Here is a 16,630-nt window from a genome sequence, read left to right as displayed (position 1 = left end):
TTTTATTTTTAAAAATATTTTTTTATTGATTTCAGAGAGGAAGGAAGAGGGAGAGAGATACAGAAACATCAGTGATGAGAGAGAATCATGGATGGGCTCCTCCTGCATGCCCCCTCTCAGGATCAAACCACAACATAGGCATGTGCCCTGACTCCTGTGTTCATAAGTCAATGCTCAACCACCCAGCCACACCAGCCAGGCAGTATTTTAAAATCTAGAATAATAAAAGCATAATATGCTAATTAGACCAGATGTCCTTCCAGACAACCTTCTGGATGAAGCCGGGGCTGCAAGGGAAGCCTGGGTCCCGGGTGCCAGAGGGAAGCCAGTGCCTGCAGTCAGGGGAAGGAAGGCCTACTCTTGCATGGATTTCATGGATCAGGCCTCTAGTAATATATAACTGTTGGTTACATTAAACTAAATACTTTTAAGAACTATTTTACTATTAATCCCCCAGTATGTACCAGTGAAATCAGAATATGATTCTACGATCTTGTACTGTTAGGAATACAATTTATCTTTTCATTTGTCTTCTTTCCCCAGCTAAAGCTTATCTAAAAGACTAGATATTTCCTAGAATGTCCCAAGAGAATTTTTTTCTTATGATATTTATTTCTTTGATCTCAATTTTGTTTATTTTTAAAGATTCATTAGCATTCCCTAGAAACATTTTAGTTAAGTAAGGGGAGAAGCAACCTGAAAGTGCCCAGTAAAAAGAGATTAAAACCCACAAAGAGAAATTCAGTTCTGGCTCTTAAATTGGGTCAATATGTAAATGCAGTCAGTCTTCCAAGTCAGGCATTGTTTTGTATGGCATTTCAATTCCTACATCACTGCTCTAGCAGTTGTATTTTTTTTAACTTAAAATATTTATTGTTGAAAGTATTACATAGGTCCCCTTTTGCCCCCACAATCTCTTCTAGCCCACTACTGTAGCAGTTTTAATTAGATACTGTAGTTTGCTTTCTCAGCCACATATAGAAGGGTTTCTTAATGTGGGCTAATTAGCTGATCTGATTTCCTATTATTCATACCACATTAATTTTTCAGATTTTTAATAGATTTCTACCAAGTCTGTCATATAATATTAAGTTGATATGACAGTGAGTAATTTTTAAAGAAATTATGCTGCAGCCCTGGCTGGTTTGGATCAGTAGATAGAGTGTCGGCCTGGGGACTGAGGAGTCCCAGGTTCGATTCTGGTCAGGGGTGTGTGCCTTGGTTGCGGGCACATCCCCAGTAGGGGGTGTGCGGGAGGCTGCTGATCAATGCTTCTCTTTCATCGATGTTTCTGATTCTCTATCCCTCTCCCTTCCTCTCTGTAAAAAATCAATAAAACATATTTTTTTTTTAAAAAAAGAAATTATGCTGCAATCATCATTACCATATACAGGACTAAGCAGCAAGAAAGCCCAGTTTACTTTCCCAGCAAAGATTTCAGAATTCCTCTCTTTCTACCTGGTCACTGCTCTCAGCTCCTGAAAGTTTCCTCTGTTGTGGTGAACAAATGCTTAGAAAGGACCATGACATGCCATCTGGCAATACTTTCTCAAGTGGCTTTTGCAAAATTGTTTAAATACAATGGTTGAAATAATATTTTTCAAAATTATTTTTTAAATATATTCCATTTAAATACAAATATTCCCTATAAGGCCCAGCTAACATGCCACCAAAGACTCCTACAAACTGAGAGAAAATGGACTTACAAGTAATTATTTAGTATACTTTAAGTATGATTTATAACTTTATAGTAAAAATAGTTTGTAAAAATATAGCACCTCTTTGTTGGTGATTGGAATGGATAGGAAATAGTTTGGTTGATAGTCTTTGTACTTTTTTTTCTTCTTCATTATTTGATCTTTATATTCATTTTCTTCACTTCTTTCCAAATTTACTTGAGGTACATCAGTGACTAGAAGATAAAAATCAAACAATAATTTACCTAATGTATTAAAAGAAAGTTAATATAGGAAACAAAAGCTATATAAGTATCAATCGTTCACAACTGTCATTTTCAAATCTAAAGCAGGAGCTGGCAAACTCTTCCACAAAGGACCTCAGAGTAAGTATTTTAGACTTTGCATATCATATGGTCTCAGTCAAAACTACCCACGTCTGTTGTAGACAAAACACAGATGAATAGCTATAGCTGTGTTCCAGTAAAACTTTCACAAACCAGCCAGCCACTGGGTCACAGTGTACTAACCTCTGATCTAACACATGGCCAACCACCATTCTCACCTCTGTGCCACAAAATTCATGACCCCAGAAAACATTATTTTTTCATCAATCCTGTGTGACTCAATATGTGTGACTACTTGTAGCAGTGCCACTCAAAGTTTGGTTTGCAGCCAATGTCACACTACAAGCTATTTGTTGTAAAAATTAAGAGACTACTTTAGAAACACTCATAGCACTTAGGCGAAGGAATTTTGTCTATTGAATTTTGGTTTCTATGCTGTTGGTCATTTTTAAAACATTTTTCTAATAATTCATTTTTATTGCCTTTTACAAAAGTATCAGTGGGCAACAAATAGGAATTACAAACAAAACAAAAATGGTCCTTGACTGTAGATAATTTCGGAAGCACTTAACGCACTTCTTTTTAAAGTCATATTTGAAAGACTCATTTATAACATTCAACAATTCTAATTATGAAGCTATGCCTCCAGAAATAATCACCAAATCAGTGTGAAATTGTCTTTTTTTTTCTTTTACAGATTCTGCCTGGGGCTTCTATATGTATGCAAAACTACCATTAATTGAGTTTTCAGGCTGTGTCTTCCTGAACAGTAGCTTACTGTTCAAACTGGAGTGTCTCATAGAGACTTTGTAAAAATACTAATATATTTCCTAAGGTATGCTTTTGGAAAGGAGTGGGAGGGAAGACCCACCTAATTACATTTAATCTCACAGGTTAGTTTCATCTTTGGATCAATTCTAATAGACCACAGTGACCACCTGCACCCAATGCCTTGAGAAAGACTGGCAAAAGTCTGAGCTGACCCAATAGCATAATTCCCATGTGTCTACACAACCCGGGTCTTACTAAGCCTCTCATTTCACATATGATGAAACAATAGCAGAAAATCCTTTAAAAACTGCTCAGTATCACAGAGTTGATTCTGGTATCTAGATCTCAAATCTCCTAGAATACTTTCTATTGGATCAAACTACTTCTCCATTGCAGTTCTGCCTAAGTAGTTACTATTACACACAAAACTCGTCTTCCAACAAGCATCTTCCTATCAAGTCACTTCAATTCTTTATCTGAGAACCAGAAAGTCTGGCCTGTCCTTGGAGATATAGCTGATTCTAAGTCTGGGGCACAAAATGGATCAGAGAAGCCTGCAAATCAAAGACTCCTGGACCATGTCAGAAGTCTCTGGAGTATATTTGAAAGTTGCCGACATTGGCCAAAGATTAAACAAATTGAGCATCAAATAGAATAATAACTTCAATGATGTTATTTAAACATCAATAAGTTTAAAACCATCAGTTCAAGATAATAAACAAAAGAAAAATTAAAACCAAAAACTTACAGGTCACTTTTGGAGGAGTCTAAAGAACTGTTATTCTAAAAATCTGATGATAAAGGGGAAAAATAAATCACACATTTATCCAGTCTCTCTTTATGACCAAAGAGTTATAAAAGAAGTAAGTTAATTAAGGTAAAGTCCTTCTTTATAGAAATTTTCAGCTCATAAATACAAGACAATAGAGTTAAAATATCACCATTTTGAAATATATAATGGAGCAATGGGATCAACCCAAAGTTCATCAATGAACAATCCATTAGATAGAAAGCTGATGGAAACTTTCCATATGGATACATCAGATGACAAGATAGAAAGCCACTGATCAATTTTAGCATCACAAAAAGGCAAGACCACCAAGCATTATGTGTCCCCTTATGTCACACGATAGTAAAATCAAAACATTTTTGCAGCATTTTTATTCCAAAACTTGAAAAAGCCTCCTAATATAACTACTAGTTAACTGTAAATATAAAGGACAGAGAAAGATATTAAATGACCATAATAGGGTACTTCTACACAACCTGACTTCTTCGCCAATAAACACACACACTCATACACACACACACACACACACGCACGCACACACACACAAAGACCTATAGATGAAAAGAGATAAAAGAGATGTGTCAATCAAATATAATCATAGACTTTGGTTCCTAATTCAAACCAGTTTTTAAAAAATTATGTCAAAGAAATGTGAATGCTGACATTTGATGACTTAAGGAATTACTGTTATTTGTCAGTATGGAAAGGATGCTTTGGGTAGTTTTTAAAAAGGAATATCTTTAAAGATGCACACTACAGTTTTTACAGATAAAAATTATATATCTGCAATTTATTTCAAAATAACCCAGTGAGAAAGAAGTAATGAACATGAGACTTATTATAATATTCTACTTTTGACTATACTTAAAAGTACACACACACACACACACACACACACACACACACACACACACACACCAGAGGCAGGGGAGGGACAGATAATCTCCATCTAGGGTTAGTTATAGAATTCTGTGATCTGTGATAAAGGTACTAACTGTTAACAGCTGTATCAATTAGGACATTTGGTGGTGAAGTTAAATAAAGACTGGTGTCCAAACTAAAATTAACATAGTAGAAAGAGGATCCTAAACCTATAGTCTAGTTTTTATTTTTTTAAATTCCAAGTATAAACCTACTCATGGGTTATGAAATCATCTTAGGAAATAATAAAAAGGCACATTTTAAAAACTGAAATGGAATGAAAAGTAACGGAATAGAATTACTATAGGACAGTACATTGCTTATGGTAAGTTTAAGTAATACTTCATGAAATTTGAGTTTTTTGCGTGCACATGTGTATTGGGTAGAAATGTAAAATATATTTATTTCTTATTATGAACATAAAACACAGAAACATTTTTGCTATATTTTACTCAATATGAACAATACTAAGAAGGGAAATGGACCTAATAACATGGTATTTGAAAGGGCACTGAAGCTTTCAGCATTTTAAATTGTTTTATACCTTATCTATTTAAAACTAAACTGTCCTGCTCTCTATGGCAACAATCTTTGCATTTCAAGCATTCCATAAGACCAGTTTGCAGACATACAGAGAAGAAAAACCATAATCTCTGAAGGTAATACTCTTAGTTGTAATGTATCACAACTCTAACAATTACGGCATCATGAGAATGACATAGCATAAAAACCCCAATTCTCGGTAAAAATAAGTACAATGTTTCTCTAAATTCCCTTAGTTTTCTATAATCTTACCAATAACTACTTAACTTTCATTTGAACTGGATTAGCTAAAATTGTCTTTTGGTAGGCATCACAGCCAGGGCAAAATTTGAAATTATCTGATGACAGCTGGGTAAAAAAGGAGATAAATCCTATGAGTGTTTTTTGCTATAGTGGCTTTATTTAACCTTGTAATATATCTGTTTTATTTTTAATTCAGAGAGTCCTGCTTATTTACCTACTGAACCCAGTATCTATTTTTTTTTCTCTTTGTCCATCTTTGTCTTTTTTGCTATAAAGTTTATTTGTATGGCCAGAATATAAATCCCCTTTTTCCTTACTGAACTTCATTTTATTTCTAACTTTGAAATCATAATCTAAGTTCCAACATATAATTTGCTACTACTCTTTTTATTTAGTCCATATGAAAATACAATGAACAAAGTACTCATATAATATCTAGCAATGTTCATGCAGAGGATAAGAACACTCATAAAACAACTATAAGAATGCATTGTCGAAAACAATGCAGATACAACACTAAAACTACTGAATACTATTTTTAAAAGAAATTGCCAATCTGGTAGGTTATAATCATATTTTAATGTGCACCTTTTGATACTTATGAAGTTGAATAACTCTCCATACATTTGCCTACTAACTGAACTTTATCTTCTACAACCTTTGCCCAGCACCAATAATAGTATCTGGTACATAGCAGGCATTCAATAATTATGTGTTCAATGAATTAATGTATCTATTAAGCTTTTTTAATTTTTGTTTTCTTGTGTGTGTATTTTTTTTAAGGGGGGAGAGCAAGACATAAATCCTTAGTATCATTTGGGCCAAATATTTACTTTAAGCCTTTCAAAATAAAATTTGGACTATTCTTCCCCAATCAGTTACAGGAAGGAAACAGAACATAATTTACCTTTTTAAAAAACTGATTCAGGCCGAAACCGGTTTGGCTCAGTGGATAGAGCGTCGGCCTGTGGACTGAAAGGTCCCAGGTTCGATTCCGGTCAAGGGCATGTACCTGGGTTGCGGGCACATCCCCAGTAGGAGATGTGCAGGAGGCAGCTGATCGATGTTTCTCTCTCATCGATGTTTCTAACTCTCTATCTCTCTCCCTTCCTCTCTGTAAAAAATCAATAAAATATATTTTTATTTTTTTATTTTTTTTTTGCATTTGTTTTTTGTTTTTTTTTGTGTGTTTTTTTTTTATTGCTTAAAGTATTACAAAGGGTATTACATATGTATCCATTTTATCCCCCCGCCCTAGACAGTCCCCTAGCCTCCCCTATCACCCAGTGTCTTATGTCCATTGGTTATGCTTATATGCATGCATACAAGTCCTTTAGTTGATCTCTTACCCCCCTTCCTCCTGCCCCCCAACCCACCCCGGCCTTCCCGCTGCAGTTTGACAATCTGTTTGAGGCAGCTCTGCCTCTGTATCTATTATTGTTCAAAAGTTTATAATGGTCTCTATTGTCCATGAATGAGTGAGATCATGTGGTATTTTTCCTTTATTGACTGGCTTATTTCACTTAGCATAATGCTCTCCAGTTCCATCCATGACGTTGCAAATGGTAAGAGTTCCTTCCTTTTTAGAGCAGCATAGTATTCCATCGTGTAGATGTACCACAGTTTTCTAATCCATTCATCTACTGATGGGCACTTAGGCTGTTTCCAGATCTTAGCTATGGTGAATTGTGCTGCTATGAACATAGGGGTGCATATGTCCTTTCTGATTGGTGTTTCTGGTTTCTTGGGATATATTCCTAGAAGTGGGATCACAGGGTCAAATGGAAGTTCCATTTTCAGTTTTTTAAGGAAACTCCATACTGTCTTCCATAGTGGCTGCACCAGTCTGCATTCCCACCAGCAGTGCACAAGTGTTCCTTTTTCTCCACAACCTCTCCAGCACTTGTCGTTTGTTGATTTGTTGATGATAGCCAGTCTGACAGGTGTGAGATGGTACCTCATTGCTGTTTTGATTTGCATCTCTCGGATGATTAGTGACTTTGAGCATGTTTTCATATGTCTCTTGGCTTTCTGAATGTCCTCTTTTGAAAGGTGTCTATTTAGGTCCTTTGCCCATTTTTTGATTGGATTGTTTATCTTCCTTTTGTTAAGTTGTATGAGTTCCCTATAAATTTTGGAGATTAGGCCCTTATCAGATATGTCATTGGCAAATATGTTTTCCCACACAGTGGGTTTTCTCGTTGTTTTGTTGATGGTTTCTTTTGCTGTGCAGAAGCTTTTTATTTTGAGGTAGTCCCATTTGTTCATTTTTTCTTTAGTTTCAAGTGCCCTAGGAGCTGTATCAGTGAAGAAATTGCTTCGGCATATGTCTGAAATTTTCTTGCCTTTGGATTCTTCTAGAATTTTTATGGTATCCTGTCGTACATTTAAGTCCTTTATCCATTTTGAGTTTATTTTTGTATATGGTGTAAGTTGGTGGTCTAGTTTCATTTTCTTGCATATATCTGTCCAATTTTCCCAACACCATTTATTGAAGAGACTATCTTGGCTCCATTGTATGTTCTTGCCTCCTTTGTCAAATATTAATTGAGCATATTGGTTCGGGCCGATTTCTGGGCTCTCTATTCTATTCCATTGATCTGTATGCCTATTCTTGTGCCAGTACCAGGCAGTTTTGAGAACAGTGGCTTTGTAATACAACTTGATATCTGGTATTGAGATCCCACCTACTTTGTTCTTTTTCAGGATTGCTGCAGCTATTCGGGGTCTTCTTTTATTCCAGATGAATTTTTGGAAAGTTCGTTCTAGATCTCTGAAGTATGCTGTTGGTATTTTAATGGGAAGTGCGTTGAATTTATAGATTGCTTTGGGTAGTATGGACATTTTAATGATGTTGATTCTACCAATCCATGAACACGGTATGTTCTTCCATCTGTTTATGTCTTCCTCTATGTCTTTTTTCAACGTCCTGTAGTTTTCTGAGTAGAGGTCTTTTACCTCTTTAGTTAAGTTTATTCCTAGGTAGCTTAATTTTTTTGGTGCAATGGTAAACGGGATTGTTTTTATAATCTCTCTTTCTGAAAGTTCACTATTGGTGTATAGAAATGCCTCAGATTTCTTGGGGTTAATTTTGTATCCTGCTACGTTGCCAAATTCATGTATTAAGTCTAGTAGCTTTTTGATGGAATCTCTAGGGTTTTGTATGTATAATATCATGTCGTCTGCAAAAAAAAAACTGATTCAGGATAATACCAGGATAGCAAGTCAACTTTATTTGATGCATCATTTTTCTATAAAAAATATTTTCAGGTACAGTAAGTTTCAAATGATATATTAAAATACTTAATAGTTGAAGTATTTTTAAAAATACAACTTAACTGTATTAGATAATAAGTAATACAATGATAATTTCCCACACCTCTGAAATCTCTAATAACTACAAGGTTAGAATTCTGTGTGAGGTAAAGTAAGGACTGTAATCATTTCAATATGAGAAGAACTAAATTCCACAATGAGGAAAGACATGTTGCAAAAAAAAAACCAAAAAAACAAAAAAAAACTCACTCAAATATTTTATCTTGAATCTTGATTAAATATGGCTTGATAGATAAAGGCTGCGGTTCTCTTAAGGGAATAGAGTCCAATAAACTAAAGGCCTCTACAAATTTATACTTTATGGGAAGCACATTAAGCCATTCCTGTCAGCAACAGAATGACTCTCCCTTGCATACTCCCATTCAGCTTTCAGAAGCAGGACAGCAGCAACCCCATTTTCTGGGTGGTTTACTGGGGGGTATAACCTATTGATCAATGACACTCCCCCCAGTAAAGCAAACAGACCCATCCAGGCCCAGGTCAACAACTCACTAATGCTGCATTTTCTCCCAGAACATGTCCACCCTGTAAGGCCAGAGGTGTGGCTCAGGTTATAAGGCTTCCTACATATTTCTACAATTTTCTTTTCTATATACATTTGAATATTTTATTTGTAATAGATACTTATATCCTAATAAATATAACAAATATATTTACATTTAATTCTAACGTAATATTCTAATAGATTTCATATTCTAACATATAATCCTATTAAAATAGTCTCTGCTCTAAAACTAAACCAAAAAAAAGTAAAGTCTCATTTCAGCCAATGAGGCTGCATTTCACCTAATGACACTGCACCCACACTGAAGGGAACGCAGTTGACAACTGAGACACTCAGATCAAACATTTGGGGAGGAGTTTTCTTACTGGCAAGATTCGCCTTCCCACGGTGTTCTTGGTAGCACTATTTTCCCCATTGCTCTGCCAGGGTTTCAACCAGCAAGAATTTCTTGGCAGTTAATTCACAATTTCCACCCACCAAAGGAAACTGAACGAACCAAAGGCAACAACCAGCTACTTGAGAATTTTAAGGTTGCTGTCTACCACGGAGCCATTCCACTGATTCAATGTCCACGTTACTAAATGTAAAAGAGCCCCAAATCATTTCAAGCTACCAACTAATTATTCTGTGTCTGGACACAAACACTGTAACTATATCTCTTTTAAGGTTTAAGGGTTGACAATAAAAATCCCAGTTTTTATGTATTTCTATACAAATCTCTCTTCACAAAAACGAGTTAGTTTCTGGTTTGCAAAGAATTTTACTATTTGTTCCTTAGTGTTTTAGTAAATGCTATTATAAAAATGAGCAAACAAATAAAGGATATGTCTCAAAGGTTTGATACGTAGCACTTACACATATTTTACATTTTTAATTGCCTTTTCCCACACATTACCTCTTTTGATCTGTACAGCAACACCATGTGAGGTAAACAAGCGAAAATTATATTTCACAGTTGAAGAAGTCCAGCTCACAAACTGGACATTGTACCTAATGTCATGCACGTAGAAAATAAAATAACCAAAACCTAAAACACGTTTCCTGTCTCTCTCATTATACCACACTGACTGTGTGTACGTTGGGAGTTTGAACTCGATCTTCCCACAAAAGTAATATTATACATATTATAATATGTATGGTCTGGAGTCTCCACTGGTCTGGAGTCTAGACCAGTGGTCGGCAAACTCATTAGTCAACAGAGCCAAATATCAACAGTACAACAATTGAAATTTCTTTTGAGAGCCAAATTTTTTAAACTTAAACTATATAGGTAGGTACATTGTTATTAACTTAATTAGGGTACTCCTAAGGCTTAGGAAGAGCCACACTCAAGGGGTCAAAGAGCCGCATGTGGCTCGCGAGCCGCAGTTTGCCGACCACAGGTCTAGACTAACCCACAAAGACTTTTAACTCACAAAGTCTGAGCTATCAAAAAGTGGCTATAATACTCTATGCCTAAAAATGGACGTCCATGGGGTGACCCTAACTTACATGGATGAGATCATTTCCCTGGTAATAAATACACCATATATAAAAGACCCCTATTCGGATGAAGCATTGGCCAATCTTTCCAATGCCCATCCTCTGAGGAAGCAGCTGTACCTCAGAACAGGAATGCATTGCAGAATCGCTGACACATCTCTTTCCTTCTTTCTGCCCCCAGTGGCCAGTTTCTCCTCACCAGTGAAGATGTAAGAATACAGTGGAGCCCTAGCCCGTTTGGCTCAATGGAGAGAGTGTCGACCTACGGACTAAAGGGTCCCAGGTTCGATTCCAGTCAAGGGCACGTGCCTGGGTTGAGGGCTCGATCCCCAGTGGGGAGCATGCAGGAGGCAGCCAATCAATGATTCTCTCTCATCATTGATGTTTCTATCTCTCTCTCCCTCTTCCTTCCTCTCTAAAATTAATAAATATATATATATTTAAAAAGAATATAGTGTAGCTATAGAAACACTAGATGCTTTCTGGGATTCTGGAGCTATCACTCTCAATCTCTAGTAGAAGCCGTTTGTTTCATATAGATTAGATCTGTATAAGAAGTACCGATAGCTAGTAGAAGCCGTTTGTTTCATATAGATTAGATCTGTATAAGAAGTACTGATAGCTGAAACGGTGAACGAGTTTCACTTCTTGTTCCAGTCTAACTTATGAGCACTTGGATAGGAGTGATTCAGAGACTGCAACAGGGATCAGAGGGGAGAAGAGTGGACGGGCACAGCACGTAGGCATGATTATTCAGGAGCTTTCTTCTTTATTGTGTATCTAACTTAGAATAATGAAATCAGAAAGAAGTGATTGTAATTTTTAGATATATTCATTTTATTGTTCAAAAAGTAGGGAATTAAGAGGAAAACATGATTAAGTCATTGCAATTCTTGCCTCTCATTTCCAAAAGGTATCTTCTCCTACTTACCAGGCACACACACTAATTCTTCAAATGAACGTTTCTCTGACAGCCATGAAAACCACAAAAGCTGTTCCCTACAGGCCGGCTGTAAAGGAACAGACGGGAATCCCATGTCCTGACTGAGCAAACAACTCTTCCTCCTTCCCTTTCTTTGGATTATGGAATAGGAAACACTGACTAATAAGGTACCAGAGATTTCATACATTCTAAGCATCCCTTACTCCTTATATCTCCCCAAAATATAAACCAGGTTTCCTGTATGTGAAGAGACTGTGACAGTGTGGCTTCTGAGACTGGCTGAGCATCAGAATCACATGGGATGTTTAAAAATAAAACAAAGAGGTTCCACCTGACACAGAGGTGGGAAAGAGGAATCTGTAATTTCATATCACTCCACAGAAAATTCTGATGATCAGTTAAGATCGAGACAGCATAGAGGAAAGAACCCTGGATAGTTCATACTCAGCAGCCAGGCGACCTGTACTGTTCCCAAACCTCTGGGAAGCCTACCAAGACACCCTTTACGCCCACAACCAGGTTATACGCCTCCCCACACACATCCTCACCCATGTATTCCCACAGCATCCTGGATGTCAAACACCTTAGGAAATCAGAGCACTTCAACTATTGGCTCTCCACTGAAGCTTTTAAATCTAGATAACTATTAATTAACAGTCCAAACTCAAAAACATGACAGGTATATAAGGTGAATTTATTAAGGAAAAAATATATATCACTAAGTTGAATATTTATTTAATAAAGTACTTACTTCCACAATCATCTTTAATATCTATAGTAGCAAGTGGCATATCTACCAGAGAATCCATAGTATTGGCTTCAAAATCTGACATTTTCTTTCTCCCCGCCATATTTTCACACTCAATGAAATTCACTTCTTCTTTAGCATACCACAAAAAAGAAAAACATGTTATTTAATTTTAAACTTATATGCTAAGCTAAAACAACTCAACTAACTAAATTCAATAAAAGTTAACATGTTAAACTCCCAGAGAAAGTCTACTCCTGAACTAAAAATTCATCTTTGGGGTAAAGAATTAAGGGTCCAAAGGCTGTAACAGTTCATGAGGGCAGAGGGAGCCAGCCTGGCACTGGACTCTGCCTGTCCACAGCTGACAGATTCCAACAGGAAGTGTATTTAAATTCTCTGTAGACAATGCTGGGCAGGGAGGGGAGGGTGGGTTATGATGATACAGGCTACTGTGTTTTAACCAGTGGTTGTGGGGCAGGGGTGCCTGGAGGAAACCAAGTCACTGTTCCCTTTTTGAAACAAAACTAAAACCTGAAAATTTTTGTTCAATGAAAATGGGTATAATTTGATTGTCCCTAGCCACAAGGGGCCAGTTCCACTGAAATGAACAGTGGGGACTCAAATTTCGCAAACATTTGGGGCAAGGGACAATTGGCTTTCTGTTAATTGGCAAATGTTCCAATGGGCTTCGTTTTTTGTTGGGGAGTATTACATTGTAGGTGCAGATGTGGACCAGAGTCTCTGCTGAGGTTATAAAACTCAGAAAAGATGGTTGATAAAATCTTGACTTTTGTTAATTTATCTCAATAAAGCCCACTGGAACTAAAAAAAAAATTAACATGTTAAGAAATGATACCCTTGACATTCCCCCGAATGTCAAGGGTGGGAGGTGGAAAAAAAGGAGACATATGTAATACTCTTTGTAATACTTTAAGCAATAAAAAAAAAGAAATGATACCACTTGTATCCAAATATATTGTAAAACTACTTATATAATGTGCCCCAGAGTCTATTTTTTTATAAATGCATTTTTATGTAAAATAACTTTAATAATTTTCTATAGAACTGTATTCAAATAAGGTTAAGATGAAGACTTAGTTAATCGATAATCCTTGAGATCATTTATAGCTATATTTTCTTAATTCTAAACCTATACTTTTTCACATTACCTTTTGAAAACAAACCAACAAGGTTTTGTCAGTCTTTTTCATGTTTACTTTTTAACAACTATCACTATGTAGTCTCATTTGTATAAGTTCTGACCTTTATTTTTTTTCTTCAATAAAGACTTTTAAATCGTTCCTCTCCATTATTATATTAACACTGGAAATTCAGTAAAAAATATTTGACTCTAAATATGCTTTCCTGGAAATTCAATGATTAAAAAGCAAAAGATCTTGCTCTGGCCTGGTAGCTCAGTTAGAGTGTCATCCAAATACCCCAAGATTGCAGGTTCCATCCCCTTTCAGAGCACATACAATAATCAACCAGTGACTGCATAAATAAGTGGAATAACAAATCGATGTTTCTCTCTCAGTCTTTCTCACACTCTCTCTCTCCCTTCCTCTCTCTAAATTCAATAAATAAGTAAATAATCTATACTAATAATAGAAGAATATGCAAATTGTCCCAGACACCATCACAGTAATAGTAATGACCAAGCAGCAGACTGCGTGGGGCAACCAGGCCAGCAGGGGGGTTAGTGGGGGATGACCAAACGACTGAACAGCAGGCTGCGTGGGGAGACCAGGCCAGCCAGGGGGTGGGGGGCAGTTGGGGGCAACCAGGCCAGTGGGTGGGGGGGGCAGTTGGGGGCGACCAGGCCAGCAGGGGGTGCAGTTAGGGATGATCAGGCAGGCAGGCAGGTGAGCAGTTAGGAGCCAGCAGTCCCAGATTGGAAAGGGTGCAGGCTGGGGTGAGGAGATGCCACCCTCCCCACCCTCCCGCATGAATTTCGTGCACCGGGCCTCTAGTTTTAATATATTTTTATTGATTGCAGAGAGGAAGAGAGGATAGAAACATCAGTGATGAGAGATAATCACTGATCGGCTACCTCCTACACACCTCCACTGGGGACTGAGCCCTCAACCCAGGCATGTGCCCTGATGGGGAATCGAACCATGACCTCCTGGTTCATAGGTCAATGCTCAACTGCTGAGCCATGCTGGCTGGGCTAAATTTTTTTTTTTTAAAGGCAAAAGATCTTATCATTTACTATGTGTCTAATCATAAGCTCACAACTATTTGAAATATGTAAAAACCAGTCAGTTTCCTTTCTATTTTTATGCTTGCATTGAACACTACAGTTTATACTTACATAAAAGTTTTAATAGAGCAATACAAAAGTTTTAATAGATAAATGAATACCTTTTACCTTTGGGCACATACAACTACACATAACGGATCATCACTGACCATGTAGCGTACAGCTGCAAAGCAAGCAACAAAGAGTAGCAGTTGTGCAACTGAATATGCACAAGGTTGTCCTAGTTGAAAAATTCTAAATCCTGGCTGCCCATTAGAATTACCTGAGGAAGTTTTTTAAATTACCAGCGTCTGGTCCCACACCAGGCCAACTAACTCACATACTCTGGGGATCAGGCTGGCTTCCAGTGTTTTTTTTTTTTAAAGCCTCGCAGGGTGAGTCTAATGTGCAATTAAAGTTTGAAAAACACTGCCCCAGAAAAATCCCTTCACCTCTTCCATTCTTTGTTTCACCTCAGACTAAAGAGACTGTGTTAACAGTTGAGAACAATCCATTTAAAGGTAAAAACTCAAATCAGATGTTTACTATCAGTGAAAACTTTCCTGATCCCCAACTCAGCACCAAGTCAGGTAATCCAGTCTCCTGCCAGGTACCTAGTGCTTCCTCCTGTCACAGCACAAACATCCTGTTTTAGACGTCCACATGTCTGTCTTTCTCATTAGACTCTAAGCTAAAGGGACTATATAGTTTACCACCCAAACCCAGACACTTTTGGAAGTGAAAGGGGGAGCTTTTCATAATTACACCCCTATCAATATGGTCGCCTTAGTCTAAGCTCCTTAAGTGCTCTGTCTTATTCTCCTATGATTCCTCAATGCCTACAGCAGTGTTCAGTTCACAGGAGGTGATCAATACATTTGTACTGAATAAATAAAGGTAAGCACACATTTGGGAGTGGATGATAAATTACTCAAGATACCCTGCAATATAGATATCTCAATGCCCATGAGGAAATAACTCCTGGTGTTTAAAGGCAGCTCCAGCACATCAGATTCTCATTTTCACGGGGTAAATGAAGGAAAGGTACTACTATCCTATACAACATAAAAATACTGAAGCATAATATGACTTGCTCAACATCATTCTCCATCTTTTTTCCACTGATTTTTAGAGAGAGTGGAAGGGAGGAGGAAAGACAGAGAAACATCAATGTGGGAGAGCCACATCAATTGGTGGCCTCCGGAAGGGGCCTGACCAGGGCCAGGGATCAAGCCTGCAACCGAGATATGTGCTCTTGACCAGAATCGAACACAGGACCCTTTAGTCCACAGGCCGATGCTCTATCCACTGAGCCAAACCAGCTAGGGCCATTCTCCATCTTTTTAAATAAAGCATATTAACAATGCATACTCTTGAATGCAATGTTATGTCAAAATACACAAGTCTAGAATGTGAAATATACACTTTATTCCATTAAATTACAGAATACTTAAAACCATTTTGTAGATATGAATTATTAACTCAGGAAAAAGTCCATTCCACTTCCAAGTAACTCTTGAAAGAACTGCTGGTCATTTATAGAGTAATTTTTCTCAACCTAGAAGCCTTCCTCCAATTCTCTAAGCTTTAGTGTTAGGCAAAAGCTAGCAGACATGACTTAAACACATCCATCATAACTACGCTTTCTTTTACAGAAGGTGTAAATATTTTGCTTTTGGAAAACTGCCTTAAAATAACTGACCCTTAAGTAAAGCACTTAAACCATAAATTGATTGCTCTGAGTACTTAAAATTTGTTCTAGCCATATTTAAAATAAAATTCCATCTTTTGTGCAAGTGCAAATAAAAGCAATGCTTCTAAGTGCACTAATAACACAAAGATGAGGTCAAACTGGCAAACTACTACCACTAACAACAGCTAACATGGAGCCTGTACTATATGCCAAGCACAGCCAGAAGCACTTTACAGACAGTAACTCCTTTCATCCACAGAACCATGCTATCAGGGAGGTACTATTATTTTACTGATTTTTACAGACTAGCCAATTAAGTAACTTGCCCAAGGTTACAGCCAGGTCTGGGGTTGGAATTTAAGTCCAGTCATTCTGCTGCCAAAC

General features: G+C 37.1%; 1 protein-coding gene across 6 annotated transcripts in view; it reads right to left on the bottom strand.

Annotated features, from left to right (window-relative positions):
* The window catches only part of AKAP7 (A-kinase anchoring protein 7), a 108,048-nt gene that overhangs the window by 89,139 nt on the left and 2,279 nt on the right, over nt 1–16,630 (bottom strand). For 5 of the 6 annotated variants that reach the window (XR_009453400.1, XM_059700330.1, XM_059700333.1 and 2 more), the window contains exons 2-3: nt 12,309–12,434; nt 1,779–1,912 (exon numbers count right to left, since the gene is read on the bottom strand). Coding sequence is in view for 5 of the 6 variants with exons in the window: in XM_059700330.1 (XP_059556313.1) it covers nt 1,779–1,912; nt 12,309–12,434 (260 nt within the window). In the remaining variant the exon portion in view is untranslated. The remainder of the gene's footprint in view (nt 1–1,778; nt 1,913–12,308; nt 12,435–16,630) is intronic. The other variant, XM_059700336.1, reaches the window with a different exon arrangement.

This window comes from Myotis daubentonii, chromosome 6, assembly GCF_963259705.1.
Source record: "Myotis daubentonii chromosome 6, mMyoDau2.1, whole genome shotgun sequence".
In the NCBI taxonomy this organism is placed as follows: domain Eukaryota; kingdom Metazoa; phylum Chordata; class Mammalia; order Chiroptera; family Vespertilionidae; genus Myotis; species Myotis daubentonii.
The sequence above is the reverse complement of the archived record's forward strand: the minus strand, read 5'-3'. Positions and strand labels throughout refer to the sequence as shown.